The sequence below is a fragment of the Gavialis gangeticus genome, unplaced genomic scaffold (genome assembly GCF_001723915.1).
Source record: "Gavialis gangeticus isolate Ggan-Ray unplaced genomic scaffold, GavGan_comp1, whole genome shotgun sequence".
NCBI lineage: Eukaryota > Metazoa > Chordata > Crocodylia > Gavialidae > Gavialis > Gavialis gangeticus.
Window position 1 is genome coordinate 6,984,470 of NW_017728998.1, and position 21,499 is coordinate 7,005,968.

The 21,499-nt window shown below is 43.3% G+C and overlaps 1 protein-coding gene across 1 annotated transcript in view; it reads right to left on the reverse strand.

The window, feature by feature from the left end:
* ATP2C2 (ATPase secretory pathway Ca2+ transporting 2) overlaps positions 1–11,171 on the reverse strand; it is a 45,888-nt gene extending 34,717 nt beyond the window's left edge. Inside the window, exon 1 of the mRNA XM_019505461.1 lies at positions 10,881–11,171. Coding sequence (XP_019361006.1) covers positions 10,881–10,979 — 99 coding nt within the window. The 5' untranslated portion in view covers positions 10,980–11,171. The remainder of the gene's footprint in view (positions 1–10,880) is intronic.
* Positions 11,172–21,499: the final 10,328 nt, after the last annotated feature.

The following is a 21,499-nucleotide window of genomic DNA, read 5'->3' on the forward strand; positions in this document are numbered from 1 at the left end:
GAATGCATCAGGTTTCTCAGCTGACAGCTTGCTGTGAAACAAAGAAAAAAAACTCTTCGCTTCAAAAGGAAAAGACCATAGGGCACAATCCCAGGGCCAGCTAATGATATCAAAAGGGGTTGCAGCCCCTTTGCTGGCAGAAACAGCCAAGACCTGATTTGCTCAGGCTGCTTCGCAAGCGGGCAGGAGACAGAACTGGTCACACTGGGGCACTTGGCACTTGTAGGGGTTTTCTGCCGTTGGGACTTAGGAGCCTCAGCTCCCCCAGAGCAAAGGGGGCTTAAAAAACACTTTTTTGTCCCTCTTCCCCTCTTCGGTTTCACTTTTCCATGCCGCCTTTCCAGAAGGGATGACGTGGCATGAAATCTTGACCTTCCTTACTACAGAGGGAGAGAATGATATGAAAGAGCGATTATGAAGTGCTTCATGCAATGAAGAGCACCTCTAGGGTTACAAGGAAGCCTAGAAAAAAAAAATCTCATGCTGTCACGGAGACAGAGCCGTCTCTGTCCCTTGATTAATTAACTGGGTTTCCTTACCTATGGTTTCTGCCTGGATTTACCTGGATCAACCCAGCTCTTGGAAAAGCAACACTGCCTTGATGCAGCTTGAGCAATGAATTAACCCAATGCCACCTTAAAGCTGGACAGCAGCTGATGAGCTAAATGCACGTGGGCCAACGACTGGGCTTTACAGTATTCAACAGAAACAGCTGCTGAACGGTTGCATTTTTGGCTTGCGAGTACCAGCGCCATTGCGGGAGGTCACGCTTGCCGTTGCAGTCATCGTCTGAACACTCGGGCTGAGCACGGGGCTATTTGGAGCTATGGGGCCATACAAAGATTTGAGCGTTGCAGTGGTAGGGGCATGTTGAAAGCACTGGGCTGGGTCTGGCAGGGAAGATAGGTGGGGGTAGGCCTACTTGCAGAGCCCTGGCAAGACGGAGGTGGGAGAAAAGGCTCTGAGTAGCTTGTCATCATTGGGCTTCACCCAGTTTGGTTCCTGGACACTACTGTCAGAAATGTAGCTGCCTATGGGTTAGGCAGTAGCCGAGAAGGGTGTTGAGGGTCTTGGTTTTGCCTACATGTTGGACTGTGGTGGGCCTTTAGCTAGAAACTGTAGCCCTGCTCTAGTCAGAGTGCCCCCCAGGAAGGCAAAGTCTGTAGAAGATGTAGAGACTCAATGTCTTGCAGAATAAAGCCTGTGGGGAAGCCACATGGTCCCTTTCCTGCTATTATTCTTGCACCCTGCTGGCTTCTGTTTGGTTGCTAATGGAGGGCTCGTAAAAATGAGACGCGAGCATGATCTAGCCCTGCCCTTGTCCTAGTTAACGTTATAGTTTCCCCATGTTGGACCACACTTGCACTCATCCACACAGCTGTCGTTTTCTCAGGATGGCCGAACCACTTTCAGATCCCCTCTTTGTGCCTATGTAGCAGGAGACTATGCACTTGCCACCTATTCTAGTGCTACGCCTGATCCAGTATTATACAGATAGCTGACATCACTTTGTTCAAGAACAGTAATATGTGTGTCTAGGTTTTTAGCCCTATACCTGAACACATGCCAGGGTGCAGGGGGAGGAAAGCAGTTCAGGCATGCAAGGACTCTAGGGGCATGATGAGATGAAGCCCCATTCTAGACTTACATATAAGACTTCCCATAGTCAACTCACCTGGTCACCTTCAGGGGAATCCAAAGCTGTTGGATGTGATGCTAGCTACGTCACTCCCTCATGGGTTATGAACTAGGGTAATTGGTGTGCCCTAACCACTCTGTCCTAATGGGCTGCTAGGCATAACTTTGACCTGACACATCTTTCTTTCCCTCATTATCTTCCTCAGCCTTGGGACCACAGTTTTCCCCATAGAACCTGCCATTCTTGTCCTTTCCTCGGAGCCTTGTCTGTCCTGCTACAACATTACTCTCATGCAAATATTTTTGCAGATGGTGCTTTTATTGAGCTGCAAATCCCAGACCTTTTTCCTGAGTTTGCAGCTGATTAAGAATCCATCAAGGTGTAGCTAAGGTACATAAGCAATTATTGGTAGTGTCGCATTAACTTCTATAGGCACCATTGTACCAGACACTGCATATGCCCATGGTCAGACACAGCCCTTGTACCTCAAAGAATTTGCATAATACAAAATCTCATCAAAGCTGGGAGGAGAAGCAGAGGCACAGAAGACATGCCCAATGTTACGGAGCCAATGATTAATATAGTTGTATATAAACTCCAGGTGTCTTGAGTTGAGTGCACTAGCATCTACCCATTTGATGGATCTCTTTTAAATAATTACATGCTCTGTCTTTTTAATCATGTGGGAACTGGGCTGTATGTGAGAATCCAGTCATTTTTTAATTATTATTCTTGGTATATAAATTAGTGGCTATGTGTTTAAAAAAAATCTGTACTTTTATAAAGGGATATTTATTGCTGAATTCCATTGCTTTTATTAGGACTTTTCTGGAAGTGAACATTAACCATTTTTCTGTTAGGCTAGGGACAGGCATTACACATAAACCAGTTTAAGTGATCAGAAACTGGTTTAAACCTGGAACAGAACAGATATTCAGTGCACATAAACCAGTTTGAAAATGGCTGAAACCGGTTTGAGATAAACCTGGTTGAAAGTAGTATCAGACGTAACTGATTTGGGTCAAACCAGTTTATGCAATATCTGTCCCAGACCCCTTGCTGATTTAAGATGAACCAAACTCCCCCAGCATCCCAGCATGCTCTCTGGACTGAGCAGGGCTCTCTGCTCCACAGCAGGGCTGGTCCCTCACCTCTGCTCCATGGCTGAAGCTCCAGCAGAGACTTGTAGGCACACAGCATCTGCCTGGCTTCTCCCTGCTAAGCAGGGATTGTTCCCCCACCCCTCTGCCTTATGCAAACACCTTAGCATTAGCTAGCAGATCACATGCTGGCTATGGTCCGTACTATGGGCAAAGACAGACAGGCTTTTTGGAGCTAATCAACAGGTAGCTTAAGGTTCTTCCTTGGAAGAGCTGTTTAAGAAGAGCTTGAACTAACGAGGCTTTGTTTTCTTAGTGGATTGATAAACACTGAGTTAGGGGTGATAAACATGCCCTGCTGGGCAGCTGAGGAAGGGGCGGGGAATAATCAGAGCATCCTGCCGAGGTCCTGGCCATGCCCTGCTCAGCTCAGCACTGTGGAAGCAAGGGGGGGCTGCTCTAGCCCTCCTGGCTTCTAGCCTGAGCCACTGCATGTTTTCAGTCCAGAGGGGATGTCTGTACAGTTACAAAGTGATTTAGCCCAGCCAGATTAGACTAACCTGCAAAGATTGAATCAATTCAGGCTCAGGCTTTTTGAATGTCTGTCCCTAGCCTTAGTGGTCATAGTGTTTGACATGAGTTGCAATGGCTAGAAGGGTGTGAGGACCTGTTCTGTTTGAGTGCCTCCCCATGCTTAAGAGCTTCACCTCTTCAGAACTCAAGTACATCGCAGGTTTCTTCCCTGCCACTTGGACTTGTGCACTGGAAACATTACTCATCCCACCCATAATCCAATAATGCATATTACTATTTATGCAGCTGGTTAACTGCTGAACAAGTGGCTTCACAAAACCAACTTTACACTTGATGCAACAAAATTAAACATAAGGAGTGTGTCATTTAGGGGAAGGGTGGTAGGAGGAAGTGAAAATAGTTCAACAAGGTCAGAAGGCATTGCAAGGTATGAGTCTAATGCTAAGGGCCAAATACCACAGTTTAGTCAACTCTATATCTTCTTTTAACTCTAGAATTACTTAAGTCTTTGATGTAGCGCTCCTCATGTGGCACACTAATTCCTCACTTGCAGCAAGGGCTAGTCATCCTGGACAGGATAGGTTGAGGAAGCCGGGCTCTCTTTACGTAAGACCCATGAACCTCAAACCCTCAGCTTTCAGAAGGGAGTATTACAGGCCTTTTATTTTCCATTCAACTAAATTGGTTTATTCTGGGAACTTATTGGGTTCCTCTGCCTTTCTTGACTGAACTGGGCTTGTTGACACCATACAGTTTATTCACATGTGAAAGAAATATAGGTTACTTGGTCCAACAAAGAGCTATTAAAAATGTGAACCTTTAAGCGCGCATGTTTGGAAGCAAACCAAAACCAACCCTCAAACTCTCACATTTCCTTCATGAGTGTATTTAAGGAAGACAGTACCATTACAACTGGGTAATACTTAAAAAATTCCATGTATACAGAAGTGCAAATACTATAAAAACCTGTATAAGACTCCCCACAGCAAGGTTCTTGGTCTGCTTTGTTTTGTTCTCTGCCGTGCCTTGTTACTAATCCTGTTTCTGTGCTATTCCTTTAAGGAGTGTTGCCAAGTCTTGCAATTTCATTAGGAGCCTCACGATATTTGATGTTGGTCCCAAAGCTCTTAATTCGCAAAGTCATGCAAATCCTCCAGAATCTCATCTTTCAATTTTCAAAAAAAAGGAGCTCCCCCCAGCATAGTAGAAACTAGATCAGCCCGGCTCAGATTGTTCCAAATCTGAAAGGAAATGATCACCAAGTATATATTATTTTTAAAATCTCATGGTTTGAAGTTAATCTGTTTACTGCAAAATGATGCAAAATGATCACCATTGCAAACTTGCAAAATGGTGCAAAATGATCACCATACCTGTTTGTGGGAACAGGCCCTTCTAACACATCTGGACTGTTACTATTACAGAGCTCTCTCCCTTTTGCTACCAATGCTCTTTCTTCTTTTCTCTTCATCTAAAGTCAAGCCCTACAGACTAGAAAAATGTGTTTCTCTTTGTGCAGCCAAACCTCAGCAACCTCCATCTCTACTGATGCTCTGGTTCAAACAGGCTACAATCACAAATTAAGGCTTTTTCCATAAAGACACCTCTCCCCATACAGAGACAAGATCTACCCACCAGCAAGAGAGGAAGACCATAACTTCCCAAGACAGCTGCTTATATAATTTCTCTGATACCCTAATTGGGTCCATCCTGCTTCATTACTCTATCCTATAAACCTGTGGGGCCCCCAGGAATGAAGTTAACCCCGTGCTTGCTGGAAACCATATAAGGCTTCTTGGCCGTTCCCTCCCACACTGGTGATAAACCGTGTGTATTTTGGTTAAAGCCTTTGTAGCAAAGTATAATTTGCCAAGGGCATGGGCACCTGAGTAGGAAGCAAAATGTGTTCATTATTACAGCAGTATGGCTTGTGTGACTGCCTGTCTCACCTTTCCTATTCACGGTGGCCAATTCAGAAGGACCGAGGACGAGATGACCCCTGAGCAGCTATGTCAGCCAACTAAATTGTTCCTTTATAAAGTCTTTGAATCAAACTTTTACAGACTATGTAAATAAGTTCTGCTTTTCTATTGATGTGTGGTGCGCTGTGCCAACCCCTCTTTCTGTCTGCTTCTATATGACATTCTTTTCCTTCCAGGTACTTTTATTTTTTCTCAAAGGACACATATTATAGGCTTCACTGTTGGTGTATGAACATATGGTTCAGTAATAAAAATATAAAGTAAAGAACAGGAGCAATAAATAGTTATATGGACCTCCATTAAGAACTAAAAACATAATAAGGGAAAGGCCTTTTTAGATGTGCATACCACCCCAAGTTGGGGTATAGTCACAATTCTAGTATAAATTTGCATTCCCTGGTCTGATGAATATTAGTAGAAAATGGTACATGTTTAAAGGAAGAGGCTGACAAAAAGAAAAAGACTCTACAGTCTGCTGGCTGACTTGGGATGTGGAAAACCTAGGCCAGTCTCTCCCTTGTTTCAGTAAGAAATTTTATCCTTGTGCAAACAGATACAGACATTCTCGAGGAAAGTTTTGATGAATTAGCATTTTCCAACAAAAACCCAAAATTTGTCAGGCTATTCCCAACAAAGGAAGGACTGCTCACCAGTGAGAACTACAAACGGAGACAGGCAGAGATACACAAACGGGATGAAGCAAACAGGCTGAAAGTTGGTTGTCAAGAGAATGGGCTCACCAAGGCGGAGTCATGCCTACTTCGAGATGTGAAGAGAATGTCAAACACGAGCAAGGCGATCTGATAGAGATCTCTTTATGAGATTTCTTTCTGCTTCTCTAAGCGCAGTTGCATCACTGGGCAAATACAACCATACTTTGCTTTGAAGAAGCTGCTTCTACGTCAGTACATGCAGTTACTGTTCCCAGGGTCCAGAAGGAGATCTCTCAAAGGTGAAAGGACACTGGAAAGATACTGGAGCCAACCATCAAACAATAGATTTGTAAACAGAGAATAACAAGGTTAATAAGTAAAAGCTGATGTGACTTATCAAGAAGAAGTCACAGCTACCCAACTTTATTTTCTTCTGTGACAAAGTAATGGGCTTTGTGGGTGCAGGAAGGAGCAGTAGATGTGGTATACCTTGGCTTTAGTGAAGCTTTTAACACCGTCTCCTATGACATTTTCATTAATAACCTAAAGAAATGTAGTCAAATTGAAATCAGCAGGGCACATAACTGGTTAGATAATCATGCTCTAATGGCAGTCATCAAGAGCTCAGTGCCTCACTAGAAGCAGATACAATGTGGGACTTGATCCGCGGCCTGTCCTGGGCTTGGCACTGTTTAAAATACCAACATTAATAACTTGGAAGATGAAACTGAGAATAAGTTTGCAGGTGACAGCAAGTGGGGTTGGGTACTAGACACTTTAGAGGTTAGGAATTAGGGTTTAAAATGATTTTGACTGGAAAAAATGAACTGAAATAAATAGGATGAAATTCAGTAAGAATAGGTACCTTGGAAGGAATAATCAAATGCACAAATGCCAAATAAGGAACAACTGGCTGCAATACTGAAGAAAAGGACCTGGCAGTTATAATGAAGAGCAAGCTGCATATGAGGCAAGTGTAATATTATTGCAAAAAAACCCTGTAGCATACTGGAATGGATAACTGAATGCGTAACAAGTATGGCACACGCAAGTCAGAGGAAGCCATTGTTCCCATCGAATCAGTACTGAAGAAGTTTTGCTTTGAATATTGTGTCCCATTTGTGATTACGCTTCAAGAATGATGAGGACAAATTGGAAAGAAAACAGAGAAGAGCAAAGAAAATTATTAGAAATCTAGAAAACATGACATGAGAAAAAGTGGGAAGAACTGGAATTATTTAGCCTAGGTAAAAGAAACCCGAGGGGGGATTTAATAACAGTTTTCAAATGCAGAGGACGTTGTGATAGAAGAGAGTGATCGGTTGTCCTCTGTCTCCACATGGGACAGCACAAGAAATAAAGGTATGTCTCTACAAGGCAAGGCAGTGGTGTTTTGGGACTTGTCATTATAGTGCTGAGACACTGATCTGTGCATGATACCGCACTCGTGTGTCTTTTTCAATTATAGACTGTGTGAAGCAGACCGGGTTTATCAGCTTCATACAACTAACCTAGTCAAAAACAGTCAGCCATTAGCTCAAGCTGTGACAGTTCATGCTTCTGGAAGCAGAGGCCTTGGTTTCCATCTCAACAGATGACCTGTTCTTTCATTCATATACACGTAATCAGAAACAAACTCTGACTCAAGGGCTAGGGAAAGACATTACACATAAACCAGTTTAAGTGATCAGAAACTGGTTTCAGCTTGTAACAGAACAGACATTCAGTGCACATAAACCAGTTTGAAAATGGCTGAAGCCAGTTTGAGATTAACCTGGCTGAATGCAGTATCAGATTTAACTGATTTGGCTCAAACCAGCTTATGCAATGCCTGTCCCAGACCCCTTGTGGTGTTAAGTTAGACTCTTCCAGTATCCTGGCATGCTCTCTGGGCTAAGCAGGGATCTCTGCTCCACAGCAAGGCTGGCCCCTCCCTTCTGCTCCCTGGCTGCAGCTCCAGCAGAGACTGCAGGCATCTGCCTGGCTTCTGCTCCCCACCTCCCTTCTAAGCAGGGATTTCCCCACCCCTTCTACCTTACACAGACACACAGCATTAGCTAGCAGACCACATGCTAGCTATGGTCTGTGCTGTGGGAGACAGGACAAAGGCAGAATCAAGAGGTATCTGGTAATGTCCCTCTGTTGTTTTCTTAATGGGGTGATAAACACTGTGGTAGGGGTGATGAACACTGACTTATCAACTTCTTTCTGGGCTGGTCAGGAGTGGGGGGAACCCCTCCCTACTCAGAGCATCGGGCTGGGGCCTGCCTATACCCCCCACCCCCAGCTCAGCATTGTGGAAGGGAAGGGAGGGCTACTCTAGTACCCCCTGGCTTCTAGTCTGAGCCACTGCAGGCATGTGCCTGCATTTTTTCAGTCCAGAGGGGATGTCTTTACAGTTACGAATTGGTTTAGCCTAGCCAGGTTAGACTAACCTGCAAAGATTGAATCAATTTTGGCACAGGTTTTTTGAATGAATGTCCCTACCCAAGGAGTTTACAGTTTCAATAAAACAGCCAGATAAAGAATGATTATTACCAATTTGAAAGATGAGGAAAAACTGAGGCACCCAGAAATGACATGACTTCTTAAGGTGACATAAGAAATCTATAATAAAACTAGGAAATGAATAGAGATCCAAAGCCTGAACTTAAAAGCTATCATGGCTAGAGGACAAAAATGTAATCTGAAGTGGGGGTTTTTTTCATTTCCCTATTGATTTCAACAAAATATTTCCAAATAAAAAGCAAAATGAACATCTATAGTGAGTCAATTACCAGACTATAAGAAACCAGGAATTTATTCTTCAGTTATTGATTTTTTTTGCTTTATGACAGTTAATAGTAATAATAATAATAATAATTGGTGGTAATAATACAATATATTTTCATTGTGCTTCTGTGTAGAATTAATTATAGCCTTTTTTTTTCTGTGGGCATGTCAAGATTTGTGCTTTCACAATATAATGGGATCCCAATAGATTCTCTGTGGATTATCTTTGAAATGGTTTTGACATGTTAATGTCACACCATAATGGCATTGTGGAGAGACCTTCAGCTGTACACTTAAATGATTTTGTAGGCCCTCACTGAAATTATTCTTCAGTTGTCTCTGGGTCTCCGCAGACTTGCAGTGAAATTATTCTGACGCTGTATTTGCATCATAATGGGGTCTCTGTGGACATGCATGGAAATTGCTTTCCCATTGTAATTTCACATTTTCTCAGTTTTTTTCCCAGGCTTACATCGAAAAACGTGGTCATTGTACTGTCATATTATAATAATGGCCTCATGTTCTGCATAAGCTTTAACCTGCAATTTAAGGCCCCATGTCCAGGTAGCAAATATTTCTTATGATGTAGTAAGAATGGGAAAGCCATAAGAATGCACTGCTACAGTTTTCTAACTAGGGACACATCAGAGCAAGATAGAGTATAATTTTTAGCACCTGAGTAGTTTCTCTTTTTTAGACTGGGATTTTGAGTAATCTGCAGTAGCATTGCTTAGTGGATCAAAGTAAGAACAGTTTTACTCCTCTCTTCCTCACCATCAGACTGTATATTATAGCATCACCAGCAGTTCTGACCTACTCAATATTAGAAAGGCAACAACAGATTGGAAGAACATGAGAGAAGGGTGGAGGAAATGATTTATGAGGGCAGATTGAAAGAATTAGCTGCAATGTACACCATTTGACCTGCTGTTGTGGTTCAGTGGTAGACTCCTTGTCCACCATGTGGGAAACCTGGGTTCAATTCCTGGACGTGTATATAGCTACAGCTACTGAGGCACTGAATGTCTAGACTTGGATACTGTCTAAGGGGGGATAGAAGGTCTGGGCAGCCTTCATTCATCCCCACTCCTACCTAGGTGTACATGTCAATGGTCCTGGTGACCTTTCATGCATACACCATGAACCAAAAGGATCAACAGTTGCCTACTACTACTATGCTTGAACACATGGTACTTAATGGTGATGTTACTACCTACTGGAAGGTAAAGGTGCTGAAGAAATCAGGCTCATCTTACTCCTTTGAATGTTATCAAACCTTATTTGAGGAAGAAAAGGATCAGGATCCTACATGCACATTGTTATTCAAAAATGCCCACATTATTATAATTCCTATTACAATAACACTATTACAGATGCACCAAAGGAGAGCTGACTCTTTTTGTGCCGGATAAATGTATAACAAGTAGCTCCCATAGAAATAATAATCTCCCAGCCCCAAGGAACTTAGAGTGCCTAAAGCCGAAAGAAAATACTGAAAATATGAAACACACCAACCAGTTATTCGGCTTATCACATGCAGTAGCAAAAAATAGATAAAAGGGGATAAAAATGATATTCCTAAGTAAAAATTTAGGGAATCATTCAAGAAAACCAAAACTCATCCTTGAAAAGGACCGACAAATGGCCTGTGAAATTCTTTTCTGGTTTTATTTTGTTAGTTAAAAAATAACAATACTCCAGTATCCCCCATGCAGCAGGATTGGATCGCTCATCCCATCCACCAGTCAGCTTGGACTCTGACCAGGAGGGACCGCTCATTTAGAAAAGAGGCAGCGTTAGTGCTTACTCACAGCCCAGGAAACTGTCCTCCTAGACTCATGTCGACACCTTGTTTAAATCCGTATGGCCCAAGGACCTTTACCATGGCCCAGGCTGCAAATTCTACATTAGTGAGCAAAGTCCATTTTAACCTCTCTCCTACGAAGGTGACCGCTAATACTTAGGCCCATGCTCTGTACTCTGAAAATATTCTGTGCACATGAACTACCCCCCTCTGCAAGACATCTATAGGCAGGGAAATGTCATTAATCTCATCCTCCATTTTGCATACGAGGATAAAACCGAGTAGCACGGCAACGCCGGAAAGATGCAGGGCTACCAGTAGGGCACAGTCTTTCTCAGTCCCCGATTACAGCAGACATTTCCTACCGTGCAGGCAGGAGGCATAGGAAAGCCTTACCTCTCCTTCTGGCTCCCCACTCCCAAGTGGCTGATATTTCTGGGATAAGCGGAAAAGGGACCCTTGCTGGAGAAGTTTGGAGAACCATCCTTCTACCATCTTCGCTGGGTCTCATCAGCAGCAGCAGCAGCAGAGAGAGGTGCTGCTGCTGCTGCTGCTTCAATATCACTTGTTCCTGCTGTGGCTCGAATTCCCTTGCAAGCCCTGGGCTGGTAGCTCCAGAAAGGGAGAGGCAGGTGTTACCTGATGCTGGCAGGGGAAGCCACGCCTTTGGCCAACAACAGGTGCCAGAGAGGCTGCGCACTCCCACCTTGGCTGTTCAAAGCATCAGGCACTGCCTGGTTTGCTTCACTTATTAAACACTGCGTCTCACCCGAGTGCCAAGGGAATTCTGCGTGTGCTGAAGCAAGAACGGCGGCTGTGAATGAACAGAGGGACCTTTACCTCGACACCAGATCCAGTAGCCACTGAAGGACAGATAGTGCACTTGGGGCTCTTTTATTCCCACCCCCCCTCTTCAAACGCTACAGCAGTGTGGCACGTAGGAAGGGAGGATTGCTTTGCAGAGGCTGCTCCACTCTGTGCAATGAGCTCCCAAGTTGTGGGGGAATCACGTGAGAAGAAGTTTCCTTTGGAAACACTCAAATAAATACGTGCGTGTCAGGAGAGATGGGGAGAGCACAAACTCCTACCCTGCTGATTAAGAGAACACAGAGTTCCTGCCGTTCAAAGTGGCGCAGACTCAAGATATTTATTCTCCTAATAAATACCACGCAAGATTATTTTTACTTTACCTTTTGAAATCCTTCCCTTGCTACAAAGAACACCTTTGTGGTGGAGTCCCAAACACTGGAACCACAGTTACTGAGTTACAACACTCCCAGACCTGTCGATTTTTAGGTCATGGGGTTAAAATAGAGAGATTCACACCCACATTCGGCAACTTGCCTCTTACCTCTAAACGGTGGCATTAAAGCGCAGCTTCAAGCTTGGGGGGCTCTGAAGACGTGAAGGAGCCAGCGTCACCCTCCCACAGGAAAGCCTGCATTTTTTGTGTGTGGCTGGGGAGAGGAAGGGGAATTATTTCAAATCAGAGCAAAGAGTGATATGCAGCATTTTCTGCAGCAGGATTGCCCCAAAACGGCCGGTGCCGTCCCTGTTCTGGGGCAGTGCAGTGGATAGCCAGTGAAGGTGATGGGCAACTTGAGGGCCGGGAGCCTGAGAGCTCAGCCTCATGCCCTGCCTGGTTTCAATCAGAAGCTTAATCAAAACGGGCACTTTCCCATGGTCGTGGCTAACAAGCCCTTCCAGCGGCCAGATGATCCCACAGAGGATTTCTGACTCCCTGCCATGAGGATACAAAACCACTGGGCCTCTGGCAGGCATGTTTCCAGGAGCCATACAGTTATCATTGCATATCTTTTTGGGGTTTTTTAGGGTCTTTGTACATGACGTGCATTTTTTAGATAGACGTTATGAAATGGCACCCAAAATCGCCATTTTGGTAGGTTAGTCACACGTGAAAATTCATGTTGACTCTTTTTATCATGGTAGGTTTTGATTTATTGTGGCAAGGTTGACCACCTCCGACATGTTTTATTTTTACTGTGGCCAGTGGTTCCACCAGGTTGAATTTTATTGTGACGCTTTCGTTGTGTGCGTTCTCGTGGACATAGCGCCACGCTCAAGCACAGACTTGACAAACGTCTCGGAAGCAAATCTGCCCCCGGTCCAGTCTAGACGGTTGGGGTGGTGAAAACTGCACTTCCAGTGGAAGGATGCTGTGAAACAGTTATCCACAGAGCATTTGGGGAGCTTTTATTAGGACGTGTCTTGGAGTACGGATACTTCATGTGCAATATTTACCTGTCTGGTTTCCTTGGAGGAAGTGCTTTATTGCTGAACTCACCTGTGTGTACCATAGGCCAAACAAAGGACATTCATGAATCACTGGGATGTGGGTCCGCTCTGGAGAGGAATGGGCCAACTTGCAGGCTGCTCACATCCGGCTTATGTTGGATGAGAGGCTGTGATGTGCTTAGAGCCACTGTTACACCAAAACAACCAAAGCTCAGAGCCTCAGACGTGTTTAGGTGGTTTTCTCTCATTAAAATTCATGGGAATTAGGCGCCTCGCTATCTTGGAGATCCTGACTTAAGCTCATATCTGCTTTGCATGTTTCTGTCTTTTTGCAGAATAGATAAGGATCTGGACAACTGCCAGCTGGCTCAGTCTACATAGGGCACAGCTGGTGCTGTTTGGCAAGGAAATAAACTCTGCCACTGATCTGAGCGTGGCTGTAGCAGTTCTTTGCCCTGGGATCATCCTGAACTGCTGTAACGTTCTCAGGCAGCAAGAGTGGTCAGAAGGTTTTCTTGAGCTTCACCTGGAGAAGAGGCTATTTATTCTCACAGGTTGACTTGGTGTGTTGTCTAGCATGACGAGCTACTGCAATATGGCTTCCAAATCTCCATGGGGTCCAAGTTATGGAAGCAATAATTAGGTTATGCACATTTTTTGTCCCTGAATTCAATTCCTAGTTTTTGCTTAGTTTGACTGAGTATCATTTCCTTATTTAGATGACGGTGGTGGCAAGTTTGATTAAGCAAGAACCGTTTTCAGACTTCCTTATTGAACTTTCTTTTCCTGGCAAAAACAGATAGAAGCCAAATGTTATGCCCGTGTAAAACAGGTGCAACTCTATTGATATCCAAAAAGTGTAACCAATTTACACCAATATAAAATGTGGCCTGATATTTTCATTTCTTTAATCATCTATGGGAGGAAAGTAGCTAGCACAGAAGAAGTACAGCCTGAGAAAATACCGAGACAGCCAGAACACAGAAATGAAGAAATTTATCTTGATAAACATAGTAACATCTGCTGCCTCATTCATGAATTACATCCCATTGTTCAATGGACTCTGAGATGGAATAAAAGTATCTAATTAAAGATCAGCACTTTGGGCCTTTTTATGAATTACATCCTCTATGACTGAATTATATTTTAACAGTGATTCATTTGAATAAAGACAGAACAAAAATGCTGTTAACTGAGAATATTCATTAGAGATTTAACCAAGGGGAGTCCACATGGTGAGAACAGCCCCTGGCTGCTAAGAAGTTGGAGATCCCTATTATACAGTTATCATCCGATATCTTTTCAGGGTCTTTTAAAATAATTTTAGAAATATCTGTATTTTAAACACATAATCATAATCTTTTTTTCTCCAACACACGCAGAGTGGTTATAAATGTCATTACCTCCCAGTGACTGTAAACACACAGAAGGAAAATAAGATGCACACCCATTGTCAGTGATCTAAAGCAGAGCCACTAGCATTAAAGCAACAGGTTTCTGCTGTAGTTATTAAGGTCTTTGCTGTAGTTATTTAGCTTGTCAAGTCGCTGTGAATCATGCCCTTCAGGATAACACCCACTTTCAAGGAGATGGCCATTAATCAAGTAGCGAAGGCTGAGGTCAGGTTCCACCACATTTTAGTTAGTGTGCTGTATTAAGGAAGGAAATGTCTGAGAAGCACACAGAGCAAGACAATTTTAATATTGAGAGACATCAAGGTACGCATGGAAATATGTGCTGCCATCACCGTGAGGCGCACACCTTTGCTTAGTCAATGCATCTTGGTCACCAAATCCCATCCGCAGCTGAACTTACATAACCCTGTAGTAAAAATCACGATGCTATTTATCCTGGTGGCTGTAGGGGAACCAGCTACGCTGCTAGAACTAGAGAACAGTCAAGTGCAAATCCTGAAGAAGGTCTTTCAAGTGAATAAGTTTTGTCAGTGGCATCAGGAGCACTTAGACACACCACTCGGAGAGAAGTCATTGCTTATATAACCCTTAGGTAACACAGCATCACCTCCAGATCAAACTGGCTCATACTGGGGTCTTTTCAAGATGCAGTTCCTCACGGTCATTGGGTCTCAAGTTCATTAAACTGAAGATCCCCTCCTACCTAGTTGATGAAGAAAATGAGGGTGTATTGGAGGCGGATGAACTTACTGCCATTCAGGACTATAACTCACTACTCATACGATACGCAGCTGATATTCTCCCCTTGTTCCAAATGCAGAATAGAGATTGTGCTGGTTATGACTAGAGATCTAAATGTGAGAAGGCTTCTACACAGGAGTTTAAATTGCAAATGAAGATCTCTTCTACGAATGGCCAAGGCTTCACAGAGTCCAGTCCTGTGTACTGTCCCACGATTAGCTTGCAAAGACGAGGATCATGGTTGGGTTCATGACTTCATTCTGTCACCTTGCTGCCCAGCTCTATAGGCCTGTTATACAAGGGGATGCACTGAATTTGGGGGCAGAAGAAAAGTAATTGGTGGTGGCATTCACCCCCTGGGTTCTGGAGCCATGCCAATGTAGGCCCTGATAGGGCTGTAGTGATAAGCAAGTGATCTCAATTAACTGCACCTCGCAGCCAAAGCAGGGTCCAGTTGCATCTCCTGGAGGTCCCCACTGGATCTGCCCATAGTCACAACTGTCCAATCCCCTGTACAGATACAGGATGCACTATTCCTAAACCACCCCAGACATGCCTGCCATGGCTTTTCCTATTCCACCTGTTACTTTGGCAGCCCAGGTTGGAAGCAACAAACAGGAAACTATTAATAAAAACAAGATGCTTGACCTGACTTCCCTCTCCTCTGAGGTGAACTATTCAAATCAACAGGGCTTGTTCTTTTCTTCCTATTTTTCTCTTAAAATGACACTCATAAAATTTCCCCAAGTTAAAAATTCGACATCATCTCTGACTCCATCCTTCGGGCCCCACCGTTAGTTCTCTTTCATCAGTAGAGAAAGTGCAGCCATTCTTAAATGGAAAATTGATTTTCCTATGCAACCCTCCAAAACCAATTCCCCTACACAAGTCCTCTCTCTGATCAGTGGGAGATGTGGGCATGGAGCATTTTGACCTCATTGTGCCTCTTTTGTTTTTGCAGGCGGTAAAGTCGTAACATAGATAGCAATCGGACCATCACTGCCTTAGAAAAATGCAGCCCAAGGTGTCACGTAAGTGACCTGCATGCATGAATATATCCACAAACATATCCAAACCGTAGCTGCAAAGACTTACGCTTGGTCTCTGAAGCCTCCCTTCCAACAGATTGTCTTGACATCGTGACATTCGTCTCTCCTTCCATGTGCTGTTTGGATGCTTGAAGCAGGAAAAAGAAATCTAGTTGCAATCAGAGGAGTGCTCAGAATGAGGCCTCTCTACTTGAGAGCTGAATATTTGCTTTAGCACTACTCTCCTGATAATGACCTTTACAGTCATAGCACTCAAATTTACCAAAATGGACAACGCCTCTTTGGCAACCGTGCTGTTGTACACGCTTACATTCCCCTTTTATCATCCAGGAGCACTGAAAAGGGACTCAGCTGCTGAGGTCAACCAGTCTTTATTAAAAAGCAATTATAAATAACGGCAAGTTACTTGCAAGTCAGGGGAGCACACTGGCACGTGTCCACAGCCCCCTGCGAACTAGAGACACCCACTGGAAAAGCAAATATCTACGTCCAAAGAACCTTCCATCTCCTTGACCATTGACATATTTCTTTTAACCTACCTTTGATGTCTGAATTACCTTCTCATTTCCCTAGTGGTTCTTCTTCCCCATTTGGCCGATACCAGCTGGTGCTTTCTAGCTCCGTCTTGACTTTTGCTTGGTTTGTCAAAAGCAGATTCTTTGCACATAGACGGTTTTATTTGTACTGAACTTTTTGAAAGTTATCACTCGCTAAGGAGCTGCCAACTGCTAGAAAGTAGTTAGCTCACAGTAGGCTTAGTTAGCCCACAAAATCTGCCTTTGCTCCCAATACAGAGGTGCCAGCAGGGGAGAGTTTGGTCAAAGAGCGATGCCCTACTCAATTGGTGCCAGTAAGGGAGATGATTCATTTAGTGCTCAGAGCTAACTCTAAGAGTCAGCTCCCCAGTTGCTGCTGATCAGCTTAACTCTGTTTGCTTTAGTTGAGCTACATGGGTTTACAACAGCTGGGAATCTGCCTCTCTTTTCCTTTGCTGTAATTTAACTGCCCATTTTTAAATGTTGGATTCAGTTGTTAGACCTTTTCCTGCAAATTTCTAACCCTCCTGGCCTAGAGGAAACTGCTAACTCTGGAGTTTTTCAGTGCCATTTACTTTGCAGAAACACAGCTGAAATAGATGGGAGGGTAAGGAAGGATGTTTGCAGCTTCTCTGTCCCAGTGGGAACCGGCCTGCTAGCTTGGCTTCCAAATCAGATTTCCCCCAGCACAGTAGAAGCTGCAATCCTTATTAAAATAAAACGTCCTTTACCAGGTCCCCATCCAAAGCTGAGCCAGCTAAACAAGCCCCTTTTCCCATCTCAGGAAAGAATCCACATGGCCCCTTCCAGGGATAGAGCTAAGGATGAAATATATCTTTTAAATCTTCCTCTGCCCATCCTGTGCTGATTATGGCAGGATATGCCATGGCATATGGCATGATATTCATTCACAGGTGAAGACTCGTTCTGGAAGAGATCTGAGCTGGGACTAAAAGGAAAGGCAGGATGGAGGAACAGAGCCAGAGGAGTGGTAATTGTTGCCTGGCACCATTCAGAAGTGGGACATTTCTTGGAGTAAGTTCTGCACACTTTAACTCTGCCGAGAGAATTATATTTTATACTCAGACTGTTCATGCATTGCACACAGCCTTTCTCTTGCACTGGGTTTTGTGCTTAACCATGCTTTTGCAGAGTGAAGTTAGTCTACATATAACTCTACAGCTAGACCAAAACTGTCCACGGCACTAATTCCATGTGACCCCATATCCCCCCTCAAAACTATAGACAGCACCATTAGAAACAAGTGTTTTCTCCTCACTGGCTGAAGCAATGGCATCTTCCCTCTCCTGTATCCCTCCTACAGTTGCAGAAAGGTGAGGGCAACAGCACGCATGGCTTTTCCTCTGGAGAAGCTACAGCAAGTATTGCACAGACATTACCGGGGATGGGAGATGGGCCCAGAGCTGGAGCTGGCTCAAGCACAAGTATCTAGAGACAACTTGGTTAGCAGTATGTAAAGGCAGTCACGTTGCTAACACCAATCCCCATTGAGGTGACTAGCACCGAAAACCAGACTAGCATTTCTTCTCTTCGCTCGTATAGGGGAAGATATAAATCAGCCCTTCTTCTCCTACATCCTTTCAATCAGAGGGCCGTTAAGTGTCCTTTCATGCTTGAGCTATGAGCTCAAGGCCTTCAGTAGTGACCAAAACGTGCTGAGCGGATGGTTGGGGGCTTAAGCAAAGTGAGTTGATTGGTCTCAGTTCCCAAAGAAGAGCTACTTACATCATAACGATGTACTGTTCGATCCATCCCCCTGTCCACAGCTACAACAGACAAGCCAAGAACTGAACAAGCCATGGTAATCCAACTTCCATCTGGCTGCTAAAGGTCCAGGAAGGGACACTTGGTGCATAGGGATGGACACGAGGAGGACATGGATAAGGAAAGCTTGTGCTTTTTCTATATGAGCTTTGGCAAAACAGAAGTTTGGAGTCTCCTAGAGTTTCCATCTTGCAGCTTCCTTAAGGTTTGGCAGTCATGTGAAATGCCCTTTTTATTTTAACGTCAAGGAAAGCCAAGTCCATCTAGAAAATACAAGCTTGAAATGAGACAGAGTTGAAAAATATAGTGGGTATTTTTATTGAGCACCACAGTAAATCTGCGCAGTTCTAAACACAAAGATCAGGCGCCGCGGCTTCTAGCACTGAATCAATCTTCGCAGCAAACCCCCAGCCTGTGAGAGCTGGAAGCAGTCCTCACTAACAAGCGCATACTGTTATATGAGAAGTGTATTGTAGCACCAAGACATGCTTTAAAACAGCACTAAACACAGCATGGGAAAAAGAGACAATCAAAAAGCTAACAGTGCCAATTTCCTATCAAGCTTTGTCATGCTGCTCTTAAAAACACTTTTTCCTGGGCAGAAATAAGAAATCAGGAACATGTATGGGACAGTCGACAATATTTGTACAAGCGTTAGGAACTTGATGATTGAAAGTCCAGCGTTCGTACAGATCTCTACAGCTTTCCATTGAGGCTGGCAATTCACAACCCTTACAAGAGCAACAAAGCACCAACCGAGAGGCTGACTTCTCTCTTGGCGCACAGTGAATATTCAACGGTTCATTATTTTGTCAGATTTCTTTCTTTACAGTCAATTTATCAAATTTCTGCTCTGCAGCTCCTATCTAGCAAACTCAAATCTATGCTTATCTATGCTTATTTATACTTGAAGTTCAAGCAAACAGATTGCTCAAATTAAGTACATGCTTAAATGCTGTTTGGGATTAGATGGCGGCCTAGACGCTTGATCTTGACCTTGACCTTGACCTTGATCTAGACGCCTTCAACAAGCAAGACAGCAAATGTCTAGGTCCAAAGAACCTTCCATCTCCTTGATCAGTGGTCACAGTGAGTGTTAAAGAGCCAATCAAAAGACTAGTGAAAAGTTTCATGAATATTATTACCGGATTTTCAGCATTTTTCAACAGTTGATTTTTTAAAAAAGAATTAAAAAAAGAAATCAACTGTTGACCAATTGTGTAGCTGACTGAAAAATATTACATGAAAAGAATTGCTCAATTATTTTTGGTTGTAATTTGAAAGCTCGATGGAAAATTATTTTTTTACAAAACGTTAAGCAATTCTCTGAGCACCATTCAGAATCAGGATCTCCGGTAAGATTTCTGTGATATACGGGTTGAGGTGTTTTGTGGTATTGGTGGACCCTGTCTTTAATGCAGAGGCATGTTTTAAAAGTAGAGATAGTAAAAGATAGTAGCACTTCGACAGAGTATTTTTAGACTGGATCTACAGGATATTATAATACCAAATCTATCTAATGGCAGCTAAGTTGGGAAAAGGAATTTTGTCCGAAAAAACAAGTGGAGGAAATATCCTTATGTGCCTAAAATAGGCACATAAATGTGCCTTTAATAACTTTAGGTAAATGCAGAAACTCAGCCAAGCAAATACAATCTAATGGATGTAGAGGTTTAGGAAAAGAAGGAACTGTAAACTCATTCCTCTGTATGGCAATAGCTCTGAGGTATGTGCCTCTACAAATAAAAATAATCAGCATCTTTCATCTCTGAGTTGGCTTCAGTCACATATATTATTCTATGCAAAGTCTCATATGTTTATACAGGCCCTGAGCTTGGTACCTATATACTTTGGAGAGCACCGACATGCATTTGCATGGATATTACAATATGGAACAACCACTCATCTGATAACATGCCATATTTATCTATGTACATGGGACATGGACAAAACGTTTGTGAAAATATCACAGCCACTAATTTTGAATACGAGTCAAAATGAAGAGTCAGAAGTTGGTTTGAGTGCATTATTCCAAAAGAAACCAAGCCGTTGCAGAGCCCCCTCCGTTTTAGTAACATTGATCACTAGAAAGGAAGTCTGGGGCCCAGACAGACATAAGGATTTGTGGAAGGAAGTACAAAGGACCTGATTTCCTCTAAGTAGCTTCCTATTTGATGGGGACTCATACTGCAGCAATTAATTTTCCCATTCATTTGCATCTCCAATTGGTGTGGCCACAAATTGGGCTGTTATAACTGTCAATACATAAGCTCCAGCACAGTTTGCGTTCTGCAGATCTTATTTTGCCAACACAAATTGGCATGTCCTAAAAATAAAGGGAAGACTTTCATGTTTCTCAAACACTCCAATACTTTTTGTGATAAAATGTTTGGGTGAACCATTCTGTGCGCAGGGGTGTAGGAAAGGCAATGGTTTTTTGGATCAATATCTGCATTTCCCACAGGTCCTTGGTGCTTAAATCAATCAGCTGCTTAAACTCATCATAGAAATAGCCTCTGCTTTGAAGTTTATATCCAGGCTCAGACTTCCTTAAGTCAAGAGGATTTAAGATCCAAGGTTCTGGCTTGGGCTCATTTCTTAGCTTGTTCTGGTTATAAATAGAAAAAGAAAGCTTTCAGGATTTTTTGTTTGTTGGTTTAGAAAAGGAATGAAATAATGTGGTACCCAGTGACAGCAGGGGGCTGGACGTAATGACCCACGAATCCTTTCCAGTCTCCTGTTCTGAAGTGATAAACTATGCAATGAAATGTTCAGTACTTCTACTTCCACCTTCGCCATGTAGGGATTTGAGACTCAGGGGAATAAATGCTGGCACAGCCTGTACTTCTCAACAGAGTATGCTGCAGAGCACCATAACAGACACCCCTCACTTCATGTTAAAAAACACACATGTACCTATTATGCTAAATTATAAAATGCTAGTGTGATTCACTGGAGGAAATCCATTCTTCAGAGTTCACTTTCATTAAGTAACATCTTCAAGGTATGCACACTGTTGATAAATTAGCGGCCAAAGTCTTCCCTTACAAGTAAGAGAACTTTTGAGCTGTGTTAAAACAACCTATGTGCAGTATGTAGGTCATTCCCTGTATTCATTGCACGTACTTCACAAAAATCAATCAAGCTGTAGATACCTAGAGCCTTGCTCTGAACTCATCTACATCATTTTTAGGCCGGTGCTACTGCTGATATCCATGGAAATGAAATCAGAA